General features: G+C 50.3%; 1 protein-coding gene across 1 annotated transcript in view; it reads left to right on the forward strand.

Annotated features, from left to right (window-relative positions):
* The window catches only part of adgrd1 (adhesion G protein-coupled receptor D1), a 324,527-nt gene that overhangs the window by 152,270 nt on the left and 154,575 nt on the right, over positions 1-17,682 (forward strand). The window contains exon 12 of the mRNA XM_041202315.1: positions 13,767-13,842. Within this exon, the coding sequence (XP_041058249.1) occupies positions 13,767-13,842 (76 nt within the window). The remainder of the gene's footprint in view (positions 1-13,766; positions 13,843-17,682) is intronic.

Below are 17,682 nucleotides of genomic sequence, written 5' to 3' on the forward strand. Positions count from 1 at the left end.
TCACCCCCCCTCACCCCCAACCCCCTCCTCACCCCCAACCCCCTCCTCACCCACACTCCCCTCCTCACCCCCAACCCCCTCCTCACCCACACTCCCCACCCTCACCCCCAACCCCCTCCTCACCCCCAACCCCCTCCTCACCCCCCCTCACCCCCAACCCCCTCCTCACCCACCCTCACCCCCAACCCCCTCCTCACCCCCAACCCCCTCCTCACCCCCAACCCCCTCCTCACCCACACTCCCCTCCTCACCCCCAACCCCCTCCTCACCCCCAACCCCCTCCTCACCCACACTCCCCTCCTCACCCCCAACCCCCTCCTCACCCACACTCCCCTCCTCACCCCCAACCCCCTCCTCACCCCCCCTCACCCCCAACCCCCTCCTCAGCCCCAACCCACTCCTCACCCCCAACCCCCTCCTCACCCCCAACCCCCTCCTCACCCACCCTCACCCACACTCCCCCCCTCACCCCCAACCCCCTCCTCACCCCCAACCCCCTCCTCACCCCCCCTCACCCCCAACCCCCTCCTCACCCCCAACCCCCTCCTCACCCCCAACCCCCTCCTCACCCCCCCTCACCCCCAACCCCCTCCTCACCCACCCTCACCCCCAACCCCCTCCTCACCCACCCTCACCCCCAACCCCCTCCTCACCCCCAACCCCCTCCTCACCCACACTCCCCTCCTCACCCCCAACCCCCTCCTCACCCCCAACCCCCTCCTCTCCCCCAACCCCCTCCTCAACCCCCCTCACCCCCAACCCCTTCCTCACCCACACTCCCCTCCTCACCCCCAACCCCCTCCTCACCCCCAACCCCCTCCTCACCCACACTCCCCTCCTCACCCCCAACCCCCTCCTCACCCACACTCCCCTCCTCACCCCCAACCCCCTCCTCACCCCCCCTCACCCCCAACCCCCTCCTCACCCCCAACCCCCTCCTCACCCCCAAGCCCCTCCTCACCCCCAACCCCTCCTCACCCCCAACTCCCTCCTCACCCCCAACCCCCTCCTCACCCACACCCACCCTCACCCACACTCCCCCCCTCACCCCCAACCCCCCCCTCACCCCCAACCCCCTCCTCACCCCCAACCCCCTCCTCACCCCCAACCCCCTCCTCACCCCCAACCCCCTCCTCACCCACACCCACCCTCACCCACACTCCCCCCCTCACCCCCAACCCCCCCCTCACCCCCAACCCCCTCCTCACCCCCAACCCCCTCCTCACCCACACCCACCCTCACCCACACTCCCCCCCTCACCCCCAACCCCCCCCTCACCCCCAACCCCCTCCTCACCCCCAACCCCCTCCTCACCCCCAACCCCTCCTCACCCCCAACCCACTCCTCACCCACCCTCACCCCCAACCCCCTCCTCACCCCCCCTCACCCCCAACCCCCTCCTCACCCCCAAACCCCTCCTCACCCCCCCTCACCCCCAACCCCCTCCTCACCCACCCTCACCCCCAACCCCCTCCTCACCCCCAACCCCCTCCTCACCCACACTCCCCTCCTCACCCCCAACCCCCTCCTCACCCACACTCCCCTCCTCACCCCCAACCCCCTCCTCACCCACACTCCCCTCCTCACCCCCAACCCCCTCCTCACCCCCAACCCCCTCCTCACCCCCAACCCCCTCCTCACCCCCAACCCCCTCCTCACCCACCCTCACCCACACTCCCCCCCTCACCCCCAACCCCCCCCTCACCCCCAACCCCCTCCTCACCCCCAACCCCCTCCTCACCCCCCCTCACCCCCAACCCCCTCCTCACCCCCAACCCCCTCCTCACCCCCAACCCCCTCCTCACCCACACCCACCCTCACCCCCAACCCCCTCCTCACCCCCAAACCCCTCCTCACCCCCAACCCCCTCCTCACCCCCAACCCCCTCCTCACCCACACTCCCCTCCTCACCCCCAACCCCCTCCTCACCCCCAACCCCCTCCTCACCCCCATCCCCTCCTCACCCACCCTCACCCACACTCCCCCCCTCACCCCCAACCCCCTCCTCACCCCCAACCCCCTCCTCACCCCCAACCCCCTCCTCACCCCCCCTCACCCCCAACCCCTTCCTCACCCCCAACCCCTTCCTCACCCACACTCCCCTCCTCACCCCCAACCCCCTCCTCACCCCCCCTCACCCCCAACCCCCTCCTCACCCCCAACCCCCTCCTCACCCCCAACCCCCTCCTCACCCCCAACCCCCTCCTCACCCACACTCCCCTCCTCACCCCCAACCCCCTCCTCACCCCCAACCCCCTCCTCACCCCCAACCCCCTCCTCACCCACACTCCCCTCCTCACCCCCAACCCCCTCCTCACCCCCCCTCACCCCCAACCCCCTCCTCACCCCCAACCCCCTCCTCACCCCCCCACACCCCCAACCCCCTCCTCACCCCCAACCCCCTCCTCACCCCCAACCCCCTCCTCACCCCCCCCTCACCCCCAACCCCCTCCTCACCCACCCTCACCCCCAACCCCCTCCTCACCCCCAACCCCCTCCTCACCCCCAACCCCCTCCTCACCCACACTCCCCCCTCACCCCCAACCCCCTCCTCACCCACACTCCCCTCCTCACCCACACTCCCCACCCTCACCCACACTCCCCCCCTCACCCCCAACCCCCTCCTCACCCACACTCCCCTCCTCACCCCCAACCCCCTCCTCACCCCCAACCCCCTCCTCACCCCCAACCCCCCCCTCACCCCCAACCCCCTCCTCACCCCCAACCCCCTCCTCACCCCCAACCCCCTCCTCACCCCCAACCCCCTCCTCACCCACACCCACCCTCACCCCCAACCCCCCCCTCACCCCCAACCCCCTCCTCACCCCCAACCCCCCCCTCACCCCCAACCCCCTCCTCACCCACACTCCCCACCCTCACCCCCAACCCCCTCCTCACCCCCAACCCCCTCCTCACCCACACTCCCCTCCTCACCCCCAACCCCCTCCTCACCCACACTCCCCACCCTCACCCCCAACCCCCTCCTCACCCCCAACCCCCTCCTCACCCACACTCCCCTCCTCACCCCCAACCCCCTCCTCACCCCCAACCCCCTCCTCACCCCCAACCCCCTCCTCACCCCCAACCCCCTCCTCACCCCCAACCCCCTCCTCACCCACACCCACCCTCACCCCCAACCCCCCCCTCACCCCCAACCCCCTCCTCACCCACGCCCCCCCCTCACCCCCAACCCCCTCCTCACCCACACTCCCCACCCTCACCCCCAACCCCCTCCTCACCCCCAACCCCCCCCTCACCCCCAACCCCCTCCTCACCCACACTCCCCACCCTCACCCCCAACCCCCTCCTCACCCCCAACCCCCTCCTCACCCACACTCCCCTCCTCACCCCCAACCCCCTCCTCACCCCCAACCCCCTCCTCACCCACCCTCACCCACACTCCCCCCCTCACCCCCAACCCCCTCCTCACCCACCCTCACCCACGCCCCCCCCTCACCCCCAACCCCCTCCTCACCCACACTCCCCACCCTCACCCCCAACCCCCTCCTCACCCCCAACCCCCTCCTCACCCACCCTCACCCACGCACCCCCCTCACCCCCAACCCCCTCCTCACCCCCAACCCCCTCCTCACCCCCAACCCCCTCCTCACCCCCAACCCCCTCCTCACCCACACTCCCCCTCCTCACCCCCAACCCCCTCCTCACCCCCAACCCCCTCCTCACCCCCAACCCCCTCCTCACCCACACTCCCCACCCTCACCCACACCCACCCTCACCCACACTCCCCCTCCTCACCCCCAACCCCCTCCTCACCCCCAACCCCCTCCTCACCCCCAACCCCCTCCTCACCCCCAACCCCCTCCTCACCCCCAACCCCCTCCTCACCCCCAACCCCCTCCTCACCCACACTCCCCACCCTCACCCCCAACCCCCTCCTCACCCCCAACCCCCTCCTCACCCCCAACCCCCTCCTCACCCACACTCCCCACCCTCACCCACACTCCCCCCCCTCACCCCAACCCCCTCCCTCACCCACCCTCACCCACGCCCCCACCCCCCCTCCCCTCCCACCCTCACCCACGCCCCCACCCCCCCTCCCCTCCCACCCTCACCCACGCCCCCACCCCCCTCCCCTCCCACCCTCGCTCACTCCCCCACCCGCTTCCCCTCGCTCCATCACCCCACGCCCCCACCCCCCCTCCTCACACCCCTCACTCACACGCACCCCCCCTCACCTACTCCCACCCGCATCCACCCTCCCTCACCCACACCCCCCCTCACCCCCAACCCCCTCCTCACCCACCCTCACCCACACTCCCCTCCCTCACCCCCAACACCCTCCTCACCCACACCCCCCCTCACCCCCAACCCCCTCCTCACCCACACCCACACTCACCCACACCCCTCCCCACCCCTGAATCATGCTCCCAGTTCAACTCCTGGCTCCATTATTTTGCCAACAACTGGATTAGTCTGGGCACTTTAAAATTGGATGAAAGAATATATTTTATGAATGAGCTCTCTTGAGAATGAGCAGTACCCCATCAGAAGCACATTGTAAAATCACCGACAGGTATTTGTCGGGATTATAGGATTTAAATTATTCCCAGGGCTCAAATGACACAGGTCAGTAATTTGCAGCTTTTGGCAATGGATGTTGGAATCGGAAATGAAATGTATCATTTCTTGTGTCTCTGTGAATCATCTGAGAAAAGAAATGGCAATTTCAACATTCTTTTAGGAAACATGGTTTTACAAAAGGAAATCCTGGATAGATTAGAAGGAACATGTGGGCAATGAAAATAAAGAAATTTAGAGAGCCTTAGCATATCCTAGAATCATCCTAAAAGATTCAAACCCAGTGGATCATATTTGAAGAGCATCAGCTTTTTTACAATATCGCCAAACCTTATAGCACAGGAGGAGGCCATTCTGCCCATTCCACCTGTGCTGCCTCTATGAAAGAGCAAATCATTGTCCCATTCCCTCCTGCTCTATCTCCAGAGCCCTGTAACTTTTCTGACCTTCAAGTATTTATCCAACTCCCTTTAGAAAATTCCAATTCAGTCTGCTTCCACCGCCCTTTCAGGCAGCGCATTCCAGCTCACAACAGCCGGCTGAGTTTTTAAAAAAATAATAAAATACCCCCCTTCGCCCCTCCAGTTCTTTTGCCTGAAGCTGTGCCCTCTGGCTGCCAACCCTCCTACCAGTGGAAATAGCTTCTCCTTATTTATTCCGTCAAAAATCATCTGCACATTCTCTGCTCTGAGGAGAACAATCGCAGCCTATCCACATTAACTGAATTCCCTCAGCCCTGCTATCTAAGTTTAGCTTTTTTGAAATTATTTTCCATGACCAAAAGGAGCAGTCTGCGATCTTGCTGATTTAGTCTCCCATGGGGGAAGAAGGGGGCGGGGGGAGGGGTATCCAATGCTTTGATTTCCCTGCGTTGGCACTGAGGACTTTATATCCATGCCCGTCACTTTGAACAAACTCAAACCACCTCTTTTCACTTGGAGCTGTTTCATTCATAGTTAATGTCTCGCAGACGATGTTGGAATAAATCAGGCAGAACTTATCCCAGATGTTTCTTTTAAAATAAGGCTCTCCTCCTCACATCACGCTCGTTTGCCAATTATCTTAAATCTCTTTCTTCTGATTATCGAGCCACCTGCCAAAGGAAACAGTTTTTTTCCCTGTCTAGCCTATGGCCACCCTGAATGGTTATTGTGTAAGTAAGCACAGCAGCCAATTTGCACATAGCAAGATCTGATATCCAGACATGAGCTGATTGACCAGCTAATAGGTTTTATCTGTGTTGGTTCTGGGTAGAATGTTGACCAAGATAACGATGTACCTTATAATGGTTCCATGAGAGGATTTAGCTGTGCTTGAGAGAGAAAATTAGGCCCATTCGTTGCAGGGTTGAGGATGTCCCCTCTCAGTTGGAGAGGAACTTGGAGTGCGAGGGAGTGGATCCAGTTGTCCTGGTCCACATGGGCAACCGATGACCTGGATAGAACCAGGAATAATTGGCTAAGAAAATTTGAGGAGTTAGGGACCAAATTAAAACATAAAAAAGTCGGGAGGGAGTTGCCCTGGGATCCTCAACGTTGACTCCAAGCCCCATTAAGTCTGATGGCATCAGGTCAAACATGGGCAAGGAAACCTCCTGCTGATTACCACGTACCGCCCACCCTCAGCTGATGAATCAGTGCCTCCTCCATGTTGAACACCACTTGGAGGAAGCACTGAGGGTGGCAAGAGTGAAGGTTGTGCTCTGGGTGGGGGACTTCAATGTCCATCACCAAGAGTGGCTTGGTAGCACCACTGCTGACCGAGCTGGCTGAGTCCTAAAGGACATAGCTGCTAGACTGGGTCTGCGACAGGTGGTGAGAGAACCAACAACAGGGAAAAACATACTTGACCTCATCCTCACCAACCTGCCTGCTGCAGGTGCATCTGTCCATGTCAGCATTGGTAGGAGAGACCTCCGCACAGTCATTGTGGAGACAAAGTCCTGCCTTCACATTGAGGATACCCTCCATCGTGTTGTGTGGCACTACCACCGTGCTAAATGGGATAGATTTTGAACAGATCTAGCAACTCAAGACTGGGCATCCATGAGGCACTGTGGGCCATCAGCAGCAGCAGAATTGTACTCAAACACAATCTGTAACCTCATGGCCCGGCCCATCCCCCACTCTCCCATTACCATCAAGCCAGGGGACCAAACTTGGTTCAATGAAGATTGCACTGCAGCACCAGGCATACCTAAAAATAAGATGTCAACACAGTGAAGCTATTAAACAGGGCTACTTGCGTGCCAAACAGCATAAGCAGCAAGTGATAGACAGAGCTAAGCAATCCCACAGCTAATGGACCAGTTCAAAGCTCTGTAGTCCTGTCACATCCATTGGTGAATGGTGGTGGACAATTAAACAACTCACTGGAGGAGGAGGAGGCTCTACAAATATCCCCATCCTCAGTGATGGGGGAGCCCAGCACATCAGTGCAAAAGATAAGGCTGAAGCATTTGCTACAATCTTCAGCCAGAAGTGTCGAGTGGATGATCCATCTCAGCCTCCTCTGGAGGTCCCCAGCATCACAGATGCCAGTCTTCAGCCAATTCAATTCACTCTACGTGATATCAAGAAATGGCTGAAGACACCGGATACTGCAAAGGTTATGGGCCCTGACAATATTCCAGCAATAGTACTGAAGGCTTGTGCTCCAGAACTTGCCGCGCCCCTAGCCAAGCTGTTCCAGTACAGCTACAACACTGGCATCTACCCAGCTATGTGGAAAGTTGCCCAAATATGCCCTGTACACAAAAAGCAGGACAGCTTAAACCCGGCCAGTTACCACTCCATCAGGCTACTTTCGATCATCAGTAAAGTAATGGAAGGGGTCATCAACAGTGTTATCAAGTGGCACTCGCTTAGCAAAAACCTGCTCACTGATGCCCAGTTTGTGTTCCACCAGGGCCAATTGGCTCCTGACTCCATTACAGCCTTGGTTCAAACATGGACAAAAGAGCTGAACTCCTGAGGTGAGGTGAGAGTGATTGCCCTTGACATCAACGCAGCATTTGACCGAGTGTGGCATCAAGGATCCCTAGCAAAACTGGGGTCAGTGGGAATCAGGGGGAAAACTCTCCGCTGGTTTGAATCATACCCAGCACAAAGGAAGATGGTTGTGGTTGTTGGAGGTCAATCATCTCAGCTCCAGGACATCACTGCAGGAGTTCCTCAAGGTAGTGTCCTCGGCCCAACCATCTTCAGCTGCTTCATCAATGACCTTCCTTCCATCATAAGGTCAGAAGTGGGGATGTTCGCTGATGATTGCACAATGTTCAGCACCATTCACAACTCCTCAGATACTGAAGCAGTCCATGTCCAAATGCAGCAAGACTTGAACAATATCCAGGCTTGGGCTGACAAGTCACAAGTAACATTCACACCACACAAGTGCCAGGCAATGACCATCTCCAACAAAAGGGAATCTAACCATCACCCCTTGACATTCAATGGCATTACCATCATTGAATCCCCCATTACCAACATCGTGGGGATTACCATTGACCAGAAACTGAACTGGATTCACCATATAAATACTGTGGATACAAGAGCAGGTCAGAGGCTAGGAATCCTGTGATGAGTAACTCACCTCCTGACTCCCCAAAGCCTGTCCACTGTCTACAAGGCACAAGTCAGGAGTGTGATGGAATACTCCCCACTTGCCTGGTTGGGTACAGCTCCAACAACACTCAAGAAGCTTGTTAACGTGCAGGACAAAGCAGCCCTGAAGATCATGAAGTAGAATCAGTATGGGTGGAAATAGGAATAGCAAGAGTATGAAAACTTTGGTGGGAGTAGTTTATAGGCCCCCAAGAGTAGTTATACTATTTGGAAGAGCATTGAACAAGAAATTATTGGAGTTTGTAACAAAGGAAATAACTGTAGGGTACTTTAATCCTCATCTAGACTGGGACAATCAAATTGGCAAGAGTGGTCTAGAAGATGAGCTGGTAGAATGTTTGTTTTTGTGACAGTTTCTTGAGCAATGCATTGTGGAACCGACTAGGGATAAAGCTACTTGAGATCTAGTATTTTGTAATGAAGCAGGGCTCAGTAATGCCATAGTAAAAAATCCACTGGGCAATAGTGATCATAATACCATTGGATTCCATATTAAGTTGGAAAGTGATGTACTCCAATCGAAAGTAAGAACCTTGAACCTAAAGTCAATTACATAGGTGTGAGTGGGAGAACTGGCTATGGTTAATTGGATAAATAGACTAAAAGATATGGAGGTAAAAGATTACCTTTAAATTTAAAGAAACAATTCAAAACGTTCAACAAAAATACATTCCATTGAAAAACATAAGCTCAGCACAACAAGAAGGACCCATCTGTGGCTCACTCAGGAAGCTAAGGACAGTATTAGATTAAAAGTAGACACTTACAATGTTGCAAAAAACCGTAGCAAGTCTGAGGTTTGGGAGTGTTTTAGAAACCAGCAAAGGACCATGAAAAAGGTTGAGAAAAAGGGAAAAAATAGAATGAGAGAGTAAACTGGTTGGACACATAAAAACTGACTTTAAGAGCTTTTAAAAGTACATAAAAAGGGAGTAGCTCTTAGATTCATAGACAGGAGAAATTATCGTGGGGAATGAGGAAATAGCAGAGACACCGAACAATTATTTTGTGTCCAACTTCACAGTAGAAGACTCAAATTTCATACCAGAGACAGAGGATAACCTAGATACGAAAGAGGGTGAGGAATTAAGGAAATTAATATTAGCAGAGAGAAAGTATTGGTTAAAAATGAAGGGGTTAAATTCCGACAAACCCCCAGGACCTGGTGGTTCCTAGGGTTCTAAAAGAGAGAGCTGCAGAGGTAGTGGACACGCTGGCTGTGATTTTCCAAAATTCCTTCGATGCGGGAATGGTCCCATTGGATTTGAAGTTGGCAAATCTTAACACCTTTCAAGAAAGGAGGGAGAAAGAACTACTAAGGCCGGTTAGCCTAAGATCAGCTGTTGGGAAAATGCAGGCATCTATTATTCAGGAAGTCTTTAACAATGCACTTAGAAAAGCAAAGTATGATTAGGACAATTGTCCCCGAGAAGCCAAATGATCTCAATTAAAATTTTAATGGCATTTTCTCCAAGAATGAATCTTTATAATTGGAAACAAGAAACATTTGACTAAAACTGAAACTGTGTTTCTTCCAAGTCCTGTAATTGAAGGAAGCTAGGTTTGACACTAGATAAGTGAAAACTGTGGCTGGAATTAAATCAGTACTGAGGCACAACTTTGATAAATTAAACATTACAGAGAGCAGGCTGTTTTATTTCATCCCTCCAGTTTCTTGATTCTTTTTTCATTGTCCATTTATATATTCTGATGTTGGCAAGGAAATTGAATCTTGATAATAAGTATTTGATAATAGTGGTGGATCCAGTTTGATTTACAGCAACGACTTGTGTTTATATGGACGTTAACATCATCAAATGTCCCAAGGCACTTCATAGAGGCAACCAAACAAAATTTGACACTGAGCCACATCAGGAGATATTGAAGTTGGTTTTAAGGAACATCTTAAAGAAGGAAAGGCAAGTGGGAAGTTTAAGGAGGGAATCCAAAATCGTGGGGCTCAAGACAAAAAGTAATCAAAATTGGGAATGCACAAGAGGCCAGAATTTTTTGGAGTGGGAGCCAATGTAGGTGAGCGAGTGTGGGCTTGTGGAAGGTGATATGGGAGGTCGACCAGTAGAGTGTTGGAATAATTAGACAAATTTTTGATGGACAAGGAGAGGCAAGGGTTATGGGGGGACAGGCAGGAAAGTGGAGTTGAGGCCACAATCAGATCAGCCGTGAACTTACTGAATAGTAGAGCAGGCTTGAGGGGCTGAATGGCCTACTCCTGCTCCTAATTCGTATGTTCATAAGATAATTGAGGCATCATGCTACACATTTTGTGGCCAGTTTAAGAGTGCTAATTGGGCCTATAAGCCCCCGGTATGGACAATTTGGTCAGGAAGTGATTACATTGGATAAGATGAAACCAGGAGCATCCTCCCCCCACTCCTGGAGCTACTGGTTGTATCTTTTTCATACGCACTGAGGCATGGAACAGGAACCTGTGGGCTGCAATCAGGAAACAAGCCCGACTGATAATTTGACCTCTGGGAAGGGAAATAACAGACCTGAACTTGGGGTTGGTATGAGCAAGAGGTCTCCTCTTGACTGAATATTAAAGTAACCAATCACCACTGACTTCCAATTTCCCTCCGTTGGAGTCTCTATTATCCATAGCTCCAAGCTATAGCATGCATGGAAAAATGTTTGTTGCCACAGCAACTTGGATTCCCTGAGTGAACAGTAACACACCACTACCACAAAAGATAACCCAAAGGGCTAATAGAATATAGGCCTTTATCTCAATGGTGCTGTAATATGAGGGATGGAAGTTATACTATATACAGAGCCCTGGTTAGACTCCATCCGGAATTACTACGCTCAGTTCTGGGCACCGCACCATAGGAAGGTTACAATGACCTTGGGGGGAGTGCAGGGCAGATTCACCAAAATGAGACCAAGGCTAAAAGAGTTAAATTCTGAGTAGAAGTTGCATATTCGAGGCTTCTGTTCCCTTGAGGATAGAAGATTGAGGGGGTGATCTAACTGAGGTGTTTATGATGATTAAAGGATTTGATAGGGTCGACTTGAGAGAAACTGTTCCCCCTGGCAGGGCAGGGCAGGGGGGGACTCCAGAACAAGGGGGCAGGCCCTTAAAATTAGAGCCAGGCATTCGGGGTGATGTCAGGAAGCACTTCTTCACACACAGGCTGGTGGATCTGGAACTCTCTGGGAGTCAGCTGAAAATGTTATGACTGCGATGGATAAATATTTTTTTTTTGGCTCAGGGTATTAAGGTTGTGGAACCAAAATGGATAAATGGAATTAAGACACAGATTGAATCAACAGAATTACCTGGAAAAACTCAGCAGGTCTGGCAGCATCGGCGGAGAAGAAAAGAGTTGACGTTTCGAGTCCTCATGACCCTTCAACAGAACTGGAGTTCTGTTGAAGGGTCATGAGGACTCGAAACGTCAACTCTTTTCTTCTCCACCGATGCTGCCAGACCTGCTGAGTTTTTCCAGGTAATTCTGTTTTTGTTTTGGATTTCCAGCATCCGCAGTTTTTTTGTTTTTATACAGATTGAATCAAACAGGCTCGAGATGGTGAATGAGCTATTCCTGTTCCTATGTAAATAGAAACATTTAAATTTTTAATAAGGTATATTAGAATGTCAAATCTCTTTCTCCCCCCTCCCCCATATTTCATGTTGCATTTTCTCACCGTTTTTGGCTAAAACGTCATCAGAGCTGGAAATCCTTACACATCTGAATTACCTTCCACTCTAAACATTTGAGATAAGTGAGGTCCTAAGCAGACTGAATGGTTCTGAAAGTAAATAACAGCAATTATAATCATGGGGAAGTCAGTAATTACCTCTTGCTGCATGTCTAAATGACATTTGCAATGCTGTGTGTATTGCATTATGTATCGTGTTAACAGACTGGTTTGGACTGACTCCTTTTACCACCCTGAAATTCTGCAAGGCTCTGCATTAAACACACACAAAGCTGGATTTCTTGGGTTCTGAGCTGCAGAAAGAAAATTAGTTCAATTATCCTCAATTAGGAATATTGAAAAGCCAGTTTAAAGAGAGACATGCTCATCTGTGAGCGGATTGCCTCCTTGCTGTGTGTTTGTTATAGGTTTCTATGTATTTTTTTAAACTTTATCAAACTGGCCCAATGGAGTTGATCTTGATGGTATCTTGATGTTGATGTAAAATGGGTGAGCATGAGATAGGGGACCAAAATCGGATGAAGTGTAAAGCGGCTGCTGATTTGCTATTGTCAGTTTTGCAGCATTTCACAAAGCCTGGAGCTGCCTGAATCTCTTTAATCTAAAACTGTTCAAGTTCCTGATAGTATTGACGTTTCCAATGGCGGCTGCCTTGGCGTTTCAGTCTCATGATGGACAACATGGAAACAACATGTAGCATCGAATGGCATCATGTTCATGATCTCCCACTATCTAATTAGTCCTGCACCCCTCCTCTTTCCCCACAGCCCTGTAAATATTTCTCTGTTCAACTATTTGTCCAATTCCCTTTTAAAAGTTTCCATTGAATCCACCTCCACCACCCTTCCAGGCTGCACGTTCCAGATCACAACAAGTTGCTGCGTTAAAAAAAAATTCTCTTGATCTCACTCTCTGGTGCTTCTGTCAATTATCTTCAATCTGTGACCTCTGGCACTGACCGTCCTACCACCAGAAGCATTTTCATGCTGATCTCAGCCTTATTGCAAATTGGGGAGGGGGGTGGTGAGTGGCTGCTCAGAGTTTGGGTGTATGGTTGGGATTGGTGAGGGAGGGGGCAGTGGAGGATCGGGGAGGTGGTGTGCGATTAGGGACCATTGGAATTCCCACCCCCATTCCAATCTCGCTGGATTCCCAATCATTTGTTCCACTGTGACTTGGCAGAATTTGGTGCCTTGCCCGTTCACTGTCCACCGGGAATGGTGCAGGAGGGAATATCATGTTACATAACTTCTTGGAGCCTGTCATTTCCTTGGGCTGAGGAAGAAACAAACAAAGGAAGTCATTCTTTTCGAGAGAGAGAGTTTGGAATTTTACAACAGTATCTAATCTGCTCTTGGACCTGGGAGTTAATCCACAGCCAAACGCGTGTGAGGAGTGAGAACAATTTGAAGAGCATCAACACATTTGAAACAAAGCTGAGCGGAGCAGGAAACTAAAATGCTGAAAACAGCTCTTATTTGCAAAAAGCCTCTTGTTCCATCACCCTGGGATATAAACTCCGAAACTTTACTATTCAGTTGGATGTTTTGGTGTCCAATGTATTTTGTCCTTCCTATTTAATCCTCGAATGTTGATGGGTTTTTAACACCCTTGTCTATCTTTAGCTACAGCTGCTTTTGGTTGGAATTTGACAATTTGGTGTGGGAGGTAACAACTGATTGATATCTTCATGGAACACAATTGTCATTACTGTCACAATGCCACACCAGCAGGGTACCTGGCACATTGGTGTCCCATTAGAGTTAACGTGTGGAGCTATCGCAGAATTAGTGCTAATTAATAGGTGGTCAAGCAGCTACAAGAAAAAAATGTGCTCTCCAGGTGTGAGATGACTGCATTTAACCTTTTACTCTTGGACTCTTTTTCTCTCTATGCTCCCCCCTCCCCTCCCCCTTGCAGCACAGATCACCATTGTGGGCTTGCTGTATCACACCATGCACCAATACTACAAGCAAATCGAACCTCTGAATACCAAGTAAGTGAAATTCGGGGAACTTCGCTTCCTACTGACCAGTAATGCAGGAAGGTAAGATTTTAAAAGGTGTCTGTTATGGACCTGATTATTTAGTGCCAGGATCATTTAATCTCTTCTGCCAGTTAGTAATGGAACAGTGTGTATTTTACAAAGTGTACTGCCAAGGATTTGATAATGAGCCTGTGGATGATAATTTTGTTTCACACAACAACAGGGAAAATTGATGGGTATCCTGACAGTATATTGATGGGAAGCTTTGAATTTTACGTTGGGGCCAATATGGGAGGGCCTGAAATGGTGCCACGCATGTATGTAGATTCCCATTTTACAACCACATGTTGCTGAGGAAGGAGACTCACTGTCAAAGTTTTTCATCATGAACTCATCAGGACAGATTCCTAAGAATGCCAATTGTAAAGGGAGCAACAATTTGTACTGCTTGAGAAGAGAGTGCTGATTGGTTGGCAAGTGGACTTTGATTGGTAGAGGCTTTGCCATAGAGAATGCATCTGGGAAAAGTTAACTGTTGTTGTCGGCTCTGGGAGAAAGGTGCAATTCTGAGGTTGGAATGCTAAAAACTGTTGAAAGGAATGTTAGGAAAAGGGTTGAATAACATGAGTGGCCTGATGGGTCAGGGATGTCAACATACTAAACCCCTAATAAATGACAAGGCTGGATATCGACTTTGAGGCTGGAAACTACAGGCCAGTTAGCTTAATATCTGTCATCGGGAAAATGTTAGAAGCTATTATTAAAGAAGCTATAGCAGGGCACTTGGATAAGCTCAAAGCAATCAGTCAGAGCCAACATGGGTTTGTGCAAGGGGAATCATGTTTAACCAATTTACTGGAGTTCTTTGAGGAAGTAACATGTGTTGTGGATAAAGGGGAACCGGTGGATGTGCTGCATTTAGATTTCCAGAAGGCATTTGATAAAGTGCCGCATCAAAGGTTTTGCAGAAAGTAAAAGCTCATGGTGTAGGGAGTAACATATTGACATAGATAGAAGATTGGTTGGTTAACAGGAAGCAGACAGTAGGCATAAATGGGTCTTTTTCAGGTTGGCAAGATGTAATGAATGATGAGCCACAGGGATCAGTGCTGGGACCTCAACTGCTTACAATGTAAATAAATGACTTGGATGAAGGGATGGATGAGATGGGTGGCAAATTTTCTGCTGACTCAAAGATAGGTGGCAAAGTAAATTGTGAAGAGGACGTGAGACTACAAAGTGACATGGGTAGGTTAAGTGAGCAGGCAAAGATCTGGCAAATGGAGTATAATGTGGGAAAATGTGAAATTGTCCATTTTGGCAGGAAGAATAAAAGAGAATCATATTATCTGAAATGCAGAGGGCGTCTTAGTGCATGAATCACAAAAGGTTAGTATGCAACTACAGCAGGTAATGAGGAAAGCTAATAGAATGTTATCATTTATTGCGTGGGGAATTGAATACAAAAGTAGGGAGGTTATGCTTCAATTATATAGGACACTAGTGAGGCCACATCTGGAGTTCTGTGCAGAATATTGGTCACCTTATTTAAGGAAGGATGTAAATGCGTTGGAAGCCGTCCAGAGAAGGTTTACCAGACTAATACCTGGAATAAAAACAAAAAACTGTGGATGCTGGAAATCCAAAACAAAAACAGAAATACCTGGAAAAACTCAGCAGGTCTGGCAGCATCGGCGGAGAAGAGCACAGTTGACGTTTCGAGTCCTCATGACCCTTCAACAGAACTAAGTAGAAATAAGAAAGGGGTGAAATATGGAATACCTGGAATGGTTGGGATGTCTTATAAGGAAAGGTAGGACAGGCTGGGTTTGTATCCACTGGAGTTTAGAAGAGTAAGAGGTGACTTAACTGAAACATATAAGATCCTGAGAGGTCTTAACAGGGTGGACGTGGAGAGGATGTTTCCTATTTTAGGAGAATCTAGGACAAGGGGTTACTATTTAAAAATAAGGGTCGCCCATTTAAAACGGAGATGAGGCGAATTTTTTTACTCTGAGGGTCATGAGTTTTTGGAACTCTCTTCCTTAAAAGGCGGTGGAAGCAGAGTCTTTGAGTATTTTTAAGGCCGAGATGGATAGATTCTTGGTAAGCAAGGGGGTGATAGGCTATCGGGGTAGGGGGATGCAGATTTGAGGTTACTATCAGATCAGCCATGATTTATTAAATGGTGGAACAGGCTCAAGGGGCCGAATGGCCTACTGCTGCTCCTTGTTTGTGTGTTCAGGGCACTTTGGGATGAGTAAATCAGGCAACCTTGAACCTGAAGTGGGTAGTACTCTTGCCTCTGAGTAACAAGGTTGTGGGTTCAAGCCCCACTCCAGAGATTTGAGCACAAAATCTAGGCTGATTCTCAATGGAATACTGAGTGTGTGTGCTGTCAGAGGTGTCATCTTGCGCTGTCTGCTTGTTCAGTTGAAAATAAGCTATCCCATTGTTGTGTGTGTCTGCATGCCATAATAATAATGGCGCTCGGCAGAGCAAGGGTTAATGTAGGGATGGAGAATAGCACTGGCTACAGAATGATGTATAGAGTTACATGGTAATAGATTCAGAACAGCCTGGAAGGAACCCGCATGGGAGCAGTACTGTGCATGGCAGTAACTGGCTTCTGTACATAGTTAAGGATTACCAATAAGCGGTTCATGTTTAAGCATACAAGTCTCAAGATCTCAGTAATGAGATACCAAACAAACCCATAATATAACACACCTGGCACTACTTTGAAGAAAAGCAGGTGTCAAGGCCAATCCCTCAACCTCCATCACTTAAAAACAAAAATCAGGCCTTTTATCACATTGCTGTTTTGTGGGAGTTTGCTGTGCACAAATTGAATGTCTTGTTACAAGTGACTACACTGCAAAAGTACTAGATTGGCTGAAAAGTGCTTTTGAATGTCCAGAGATTGTGAAAAGGTCTATGTAAATGAAAGTTTGTTGTTCTTTTGCGCTATTGCCAAGGTCAGGTAAATTTCCAATTCCCTGGGTTAGCCATTTTAAAAAGTTTTCATCTTCAGCAGTTTTGCAGTGGGAGTTTACAGCAGTTTTGCAGTGGGAGTTTACAGCAGTTTTGCAGTGGGAGTTATACAGATGTCAGGATTAGCTTCATCAAAGCAATTGCTGGGTCTCCAAATACACTTCAGAGTTTTCAATTCTAAGTAAAAGTGCAAACCTCCCAGTGCTCCTTTCCACATTCCTGCTCTGTTTTATTCCCAAATTAGCTATTATCTGTCTAATTTACCTTTTTTATTAGTATAATTTTTCTTTAAAAGGAGAAACACATTCAAACTTTCCACTTGTCTGTTTCCCTCGTTTCCCAGTGTTCATTTGGAGATGACTTGCATCCAAGTTAAAAAAAGCCATTGGCCAGTGATTGGTTGAACCCCTTATCCATATTGTTGTCTTTAGACTGGGTCTTTCCAATGCTTTCCGGGTGGTCTCCATGCTCTTTTCCTTCGTAAACTTGAGCTCATCCAAAACTTTGCTGCCCTTCTAACTCGCACCAAGTCCCCTTCACCCCTCATTCCTGTGCTTGCTGACCCCCATTGGCTTCTACTTAAGCAACTCCTTGATTTTAAAATTCCCATCCTTCTTTACAAATGCCCCCCCCATGACTTTGCCCCCTCCCTATCTCTGTAATCCCCTCTAGTCTCCTAACCCACTGAGATCTCTGCACTCCTCTAATTCTGGCTTTGTGACTGTGGCTTTACCCGATTTTAAGCGCTACACCATTGGTGGCTGTGCCTTCAGCTGCCTGGTCCCCAAGCTTTGGAATTTCCTCCCTAAACCTCTCTGCCGCTCTCTCCCCTCCTTAAACTCGCTTCTTAAAACC

The sequence above is a fragment of the Carcharodon carcharias genome, chromosome 13 (genome assembly GCF_017639515.1).
Source record: "Carcharodon carcharias isolate sCarCar2 chromosome 13, sCarCar2.pri, whole genome shotgun sequence".
Lineage (NCBI taxonomy): Eukaryota > Metazoa > Chordata > Chondrichthyes > Lamniformes > Lamnidae > Carcharodon > Carcharodon carcharias.